The sequence below is a fragment of the Ursus arctos genome, unplaced genomic scaffold (genome assembly GCF_023065955.2).
Source record: "Ursus arctos isolate Adak ecotype North America unplaced genomic scaffold, UrsArc2.0 scaffold_10, whole genome shotgun sequence".
Taxonomy (NCBI): domain Eukaryota; kingdom Metazoa; phylum Chordata; class Mammalia; order Carnivora; family Ursidae; genus Ursus; species Ursus arctos.
In genome coordinates this window covers 51,289,698-51,295,697 of record NW_026622764.1, presented here as the reverse complement: position 1 = coordinate 51,295,697, position 6,000 = coordinate 51,289,698, and the positions used below count along the sequence as shown (strand labels likewise).

The 6,000-nt window shown below is 43.5% G+C and overlaps 1 protein-coding gene across 3 annotated transcripts in view; it reads left to right on the top strand.

The window, feature by feature from the left end:
* Positions 1 to 742: 742 nt before the first annotated feature.
* EPSTI1 (epithelial stromal interaction 1) overlaps positions 743 to 6,000 on the top strand; it is an 86,990-nt gene continuing 81,732 nt past the window's right edge. The window contains exon 1 of one of the 3 annotated variants that reach the window (XM_057308417.1): positions 743 to 1,176. In XM_057308417.1, the coding sequence (XP_057164400.1) occupies positions 998 to 1,176 (179 nt within the window). In that variant the 5' untranslated portion in view covers positions 743 to 997. The remainder of the gene's footprint in view (positions 1,177 to 6,000) is intronic. The other 2 variants (XM_057308418.1, XM_026493327.4) reach the window with 2 other exon arrangements.

The following is a 6,000-nucleotide window of genomic DNA, read 5'->3' as shown; positions in this document are numbered from 1 at the left end:
CTCCAGGAAACTTGTTAGAAATGCAAATCCTTGGGCAAGCTGAGGGGGAGGCAGAAATGATTCTCCAGGCAGCCTTGCTAAGTAATTGATCAGACGTTCAAGAAATATTGATTACATCACCTGGTCTGTGCAAGACACTCAACTATGGGATGGAGACTTTCTCAAATATGGATTTGCAAGACTCTGTATCTGTAGGTCTGGGGTAAGTCTCAGCTTCCATATTTTTTAAAAAGCTTCCTGATGATTCTGATGTGTCTTGGGTTGATCATGACTATCATAATGCCCGCTATACAAAAGTGAGAGACCGCTCTTGCCTCCCACGACCTGCATTGTAGGAAGCAAGTAAACAAATGCTAACGTCACCACCACCGTGGTAACTGATGCAAAGCAAGAGCTTGCTTCTCCTCTTGTGGGTTTCCTTTGGTTTTTTATTTCACTGTACACTTTCTGTAACTCGAAGTATTTGCACAACAACCAAACAACAGTCATTACTGATAAAAGGCAAAATTTTGTTTGGATGATTTTATTTACTCACCTGATCTCTGGTGTCCGAAGGTTAATATATTGTTCATGGTCTCAAATAGCCAGCAGTAACCACAAATTAGGGTTACCTGTTAAACAGTCCCTAGAGTATCTTTCAGGATTCTGGTTCCCTTGTGGCTATGGGCTCACAAGGTGTCCGTGGCTGGTGACAGTTCTCTTTATGCTCTAAGGTGGTTGTGAGACCTTAAACCGACTCACTAATAAGGGCCAAGCCAGCTCCACTCTCCAGCCCCCAGGGCGGCGCCGTGGGAGCTGTTACCTGCGATAAGGTCAGAGAGCGCCTGAATAGAGCTTCAGTGGGGAAGTCCTTTGGGGCGGGCGCAGCTGCAGCTGATAGCGGGAAATCGAAACTCAAGCTGTTAAAACCGCTGCCCCTACTCTTCGGAATCGCATCTCGAGACTCCCTAAGCGTCCCAGCCGCAGTGGGCGCCCGGGAACCCGCGGACTCAGAGCTATGTTCACCCGCACTCGGGTGGCAGGCTCCGGGCTCGGCGCCTCTTCCGCCCCCCGCCCGGCCGGGGACCCCCCTGGACGGCGCCCGGAGCCAGGCCAGCTGCGAGGTCCCAGACCGGGTTTGGAGGCGGCGCCCCAGAGCCCTGCGCAGGAGAGCCCGGGACTCCCCGGCCAGCGGTTGTAAGTATTTAACGACCTGTTTTGGGGGCGGGACCCCACACCTCAAACATACAAGCACTTTCTCAGTCACTGGAGTTTGAAACCACAGGGACCCAGTAACAGGGTTTTTGAGAGAATGCAGCTTTATTTGCCTACACAAAAAGCATTCAGAAATTATTACCTTATAATTTGAGTGTGCCAGTCTGCGGGTCTTTACTGAATGAGCTCCCGTTCCTTTCAAGGACACTGCTTTCCTGATTCTTGGGACTGGCTACAGGATTGAAAAGACCTGGTAGAAATCGCCCAAGCTTCTGAGCTTCTTATTAACTTTCCAGGTATCTCCAGAACTCACTCTCTTTAACTAGGATGAAAAAAAAAAATTTCCTTCCTGTTTTAAAAAATCAGGGCCTTAAATGATGCCAGGGTAGGGGCGGGGAGGGAATGTGGTAGGGGGTAGAGGATCCAAATGCAGCCTCTGGGAGCACGCTTGCATGTCAACAAAGTTCCCAAATAAATCACCTCTTAGGACTAGAGCAGTGAGGCTGGGTGAGGTCGAGAGTGGCTGCAGGGTTTCCTGTCCTGGCGTGGGTAGGTGCTCTATGCAAGAACCGTTACAGGTAATTTACAGGTAACTTGGTCTTCGGTTCAGGGTCTCCAGTCCAGGGTCTCCAGTCGGTACCCCGGAAACATTTGCTATCACCGACAGGTGATCCTCTCTTTCTTCCCAATGGAAAGAGCTTCTTTAACGCAATAGTATGGTGTACACAGTGCTTTTGAAGTTCTGCCTTTGTGGATTGGAATTGTCCCAGTGGTTTCATTTTCATTTCCCCCCTTTCCATCAACTCCTAGTCCCACGAAAGATAGCTGGTTGCTAAGGAACCGTATATAACCTTATGACCAGTAAACAGTAGATTTTCTTTCATCCCTTCACTTTTGAAAGAATTCATAAGTACTGGGCTTTTAATATTATTCAGCTTAGGGTTACCGTAGATGGGGTGGGCGACCTGGGGGATTTCAGTTGGAGATTGCTTCATTTCTCTCCTTTGCAGAATGAGAGAAGTCTTGCTACAATAGACATTCATTAATTTCAAGTAATCTACATTTCAGTAAGCTGTAGCATTTACTGTAGTAGAGATCATGGGCATACAGTCTTGTGTTGATGAACACCCTTTCTATGTCTTTTTGTTTTATTAAAGAGCATCTACTTAGATATGATCATTTAATTGCAAGCTCTTATCAACTCATAGTAGTGGCTGCATCTGTTTTTATTTTATTGTAGATTGCCCCCAGAATCTTGCTGGATGAAATTGCTCAGAAAGGGGCAGTTTTCTAATTAATTGTCCAGGCCTCAATTCCTGAAGACCTCGCTGTATACTATTTTGTGATTTTTAAGATTTGCCAGTAGACCATTAGAGAGTACATGGGAGAGTTCAGTTAGCTTTCCTAGAACTAACTTATTTATTTAAGATTTATTTATTTGAAAGGGAGAGAGAAGGGGAGAGGGAGAGGAAAAGAAAGTCTCAAGCAGACATCACACTGAGTGTGGAGCCAGACATGAGGCTTGATCCCAGAACCTTGAGATCATGACCTGAGCTGAAGCCAAGAGTCAAACACTTAACCAACTAAGCCACCCAGGTGCCCCTATTTATTTATTTTTAAAAATATGAACCAGTTGCAATAAGTAGAGAATTATAAGAAACATCCCCCTTCGGGTGTTTAATATCTAAGATCTTGTTTGGACCGCTCTGAATTCTTACACCTCCATCAGTCATTTCTATCTGTTTATTCCCACTTGTCTCCTTTAATAGAACTGGAAAACTAGGGAAAATGGTTGCCTGGTAAATAACATTTTAGTAAAATTCACACACACACTAAAAGCCATTAAGAAGGGGGTTTAATTTGGGGTGCCTGGGTGGCTCAGTCAGTTAACAGTCTGCCTTCAGCTCAGGTCAATGATCCCAGGGTCCTGGGATCGAGTCCCACATTGGGCTCCCTGCCCAGTGGGGACCCTGCTTCTCCCTCTCCTCCCTGCTTGTGCTGTCTCTCACTATCTCTGTCTCTCTCTCAAATAAATAAATAAAATCTTTAAAAAAAAAAAGGGGGGGGGAATTTATTCATTTTTTTAATTTTTGGAGAGGAATTACAGCATTTTCTGATGGGAAATAAAGAAAAAGGAAGTATAAAGTGCTTAGTAAGCTTCATTTGTTCACTCTCAATATGAGCTTATTTATATGATAAAGATTGAAATTTAACCTTGTGTTGTGTGCATCCCTCCATTAATTCATCAGGGAAGCGCCATGCAGGCATGGGAGCACGGGCTTTGAGGACAGATGCACTTGGGCCCACATTCTGATACTGCCAATCTTTGCTCTCTGAACATCAACATGGTGCTTAACTACTTTATGCCTCAGTTTCCTCATTCCGTAAAATGAGATAATACCAACCTGTGAGGGTTTCTTTGTTTTTGCGTGTGTGTATGCATAAAAGGTAATGTCATGCCTGGTGGAAAGGAAATGTCCAGTAAGTGTTGGGTGCTGATAGCCTTGAATTCATTTAACAAATGGTTATTGATCAAGTACCATGCTGTCACCCTGAAGTGGGGTGTTTGTACCTTGTAAAAATAACACTGATTTAGAACACCTACTTACATATAAATATAAATAGAGATTTTAAGGCTATCTTTTAAAAATTTAAATGACTCTGAGAATCTCTAATAGACTCTAAGGCAAGGCTGTGGTCTAGACTACGTTTGGATTTAAGTAATTATAAGTGCTAATTCATATCGGCTTTCCCAATTATTTTTAGTTGATTTTTCTCTTGTCCCTAAATATCATAAGCCATCTACACAGATTTAAAGAGAAAAAAACTCATATATACTTCAAATCCAAAGTAACACTTTCCCTTTCAATATTTTGCTTTTTTATAAATATATCACACTCACTTATAAAATATCTAGATAAATATAAGAATAAAACGTGGGTTTTTCTGTAAGGGGGTTTTCACCTGACTTTACCCAATTCTGGGCAATAGGCCCTTGTCTGTGATAGCAACACAGGGTTCACTTCATTCAGAGGCTAGCCTCTAATCATGCCTGAAGTGGTGCTTTAGCTTGATGCTGTTTAAAGGAAATAAAAAGGTATTCTGAAAATGAACCTGTAATGTGGAATTTTGCTGTTCAGTTAAGTTTACATCAGATGAACTGAATTCGTATATAAATTAACATATTTGCGGCCTACTTTATACTAAGAACTGAAGACACTTAAAGATGAGCAATAATAATAGCAAACACATGTAATGCTCAGTGTGTGAAAGTGCGTTATAGGTCTTATCTCTTCCAGGCCTCACCACAACCCTATAAGAGGATCTCTAGCTCTGGATATTTAATTAAATATTTAGGAACAAATAACTACTCAACAGAAGATAAGCCCTTATGTAGGTTATAGTCTAATTGATGGGGCACACGGTGATTAGATAATTACAGGAATGACTCTTCATATGTGCTGTAAAGGAAAGCCAGGGTCTGAGCTAGTCTCAGGAGCAGGAGAAGTGTTCCCAAGAAGTGATGTCGGAGCTGCAATCTACAGGGTAATTAGGAGTTATGTGGGTTTTGTGTGTGTGTGTGTGTGTGTGTGTGTGTGTGTGTGTGCTGACATCCTACATTATTCCAACACCAACCAACTTCAGTTCAGTTCTGACACTACCCAGAGTTAGCACAGACCCCACGGGTTAGGGCCCAGTCTGACAAGACTGCCCCTGTTTCAAACATCAGCCACAAATGCCATCCCCAAACTACCCACACTTCTGCCTGGCTGACTACAAATGTGGGTGTTTCCCTGACCTCTCCTCCCCCAGTTTGATAATTCACTAGAACGAATCACAGAAATCATGGAAACTGCTATATTTACCTTTACAGTTATATTATAAAGGGTACAATTTAGGAACAGCCAAATGGAAGAGACACGTAGGGCAGGATATGGGGGTGGGGTGTTGCACAGAACTGCCATACCCTGTCTGGGTGGGCCACACTCTTAGCACTTTGATGAGCTCACCAATCCTCAGTCCTTATTCAAGAATATTTATTTCAGCTCCATTACACAGGCATAATTGATGAAAGCCTTGGCCACTGAGTTCATCACTGAACTCAATCTCTAGCTCCTCTCCCCTCCACAGAGGTGTTAAAGGGGCAGAACTGAAAGTTCTAACCCTCTAATCATATGGTTGGTTTTTCTGGCAAATAGGTTCCATCCTAAAGCATTCTGGGGTCATCTCATTAGCATATAATCAACACTCTTATCACTTGGAATCCCAAGGATTTTTGGAGTTCTGTGCCAGGAACCAGGGACAAAGACGAAGTTTTTATATTTTGTTATGCAACAGGAGTTTATATAGCCTCTGTGGCACCCAGGGAAACTTGCTATCCCGGTCTCCTTCAAAAGAACTTACTGTGGGAAGCATAGTTGCATAGTCCATTGACAGTCCCAGCTGCCACCTCTTTGTCCATTATACCCTTTGTTCTCAGAGCACGTTGATTCTGCCTTTTTCCAGCCAGTGTCTGAACATTCCAGGGTACTAGTGTCAGCCTATTCCTGGCCCAGGTGGGACTCCTCTATTGGGCAACTTTTGCCAGAAGGCTCCCCATTGAACTAGCTAAGATTTTCGCAGAGCTGTACAGAGGTATGAGGCTTTTCCCACTCAATCCCCCTCCCCTCTCTGCTTTCATAGGTATCAGGTCTGCTCTTGTTCTTAAGGCTTTCATGGCCTACCCCTGCTTGTTCCCCTTTGGTCCTTCACAAGTATTCTTCCCAATAAACCTCTTACATGTCTAATCCTGCCTTGATGTCTTCT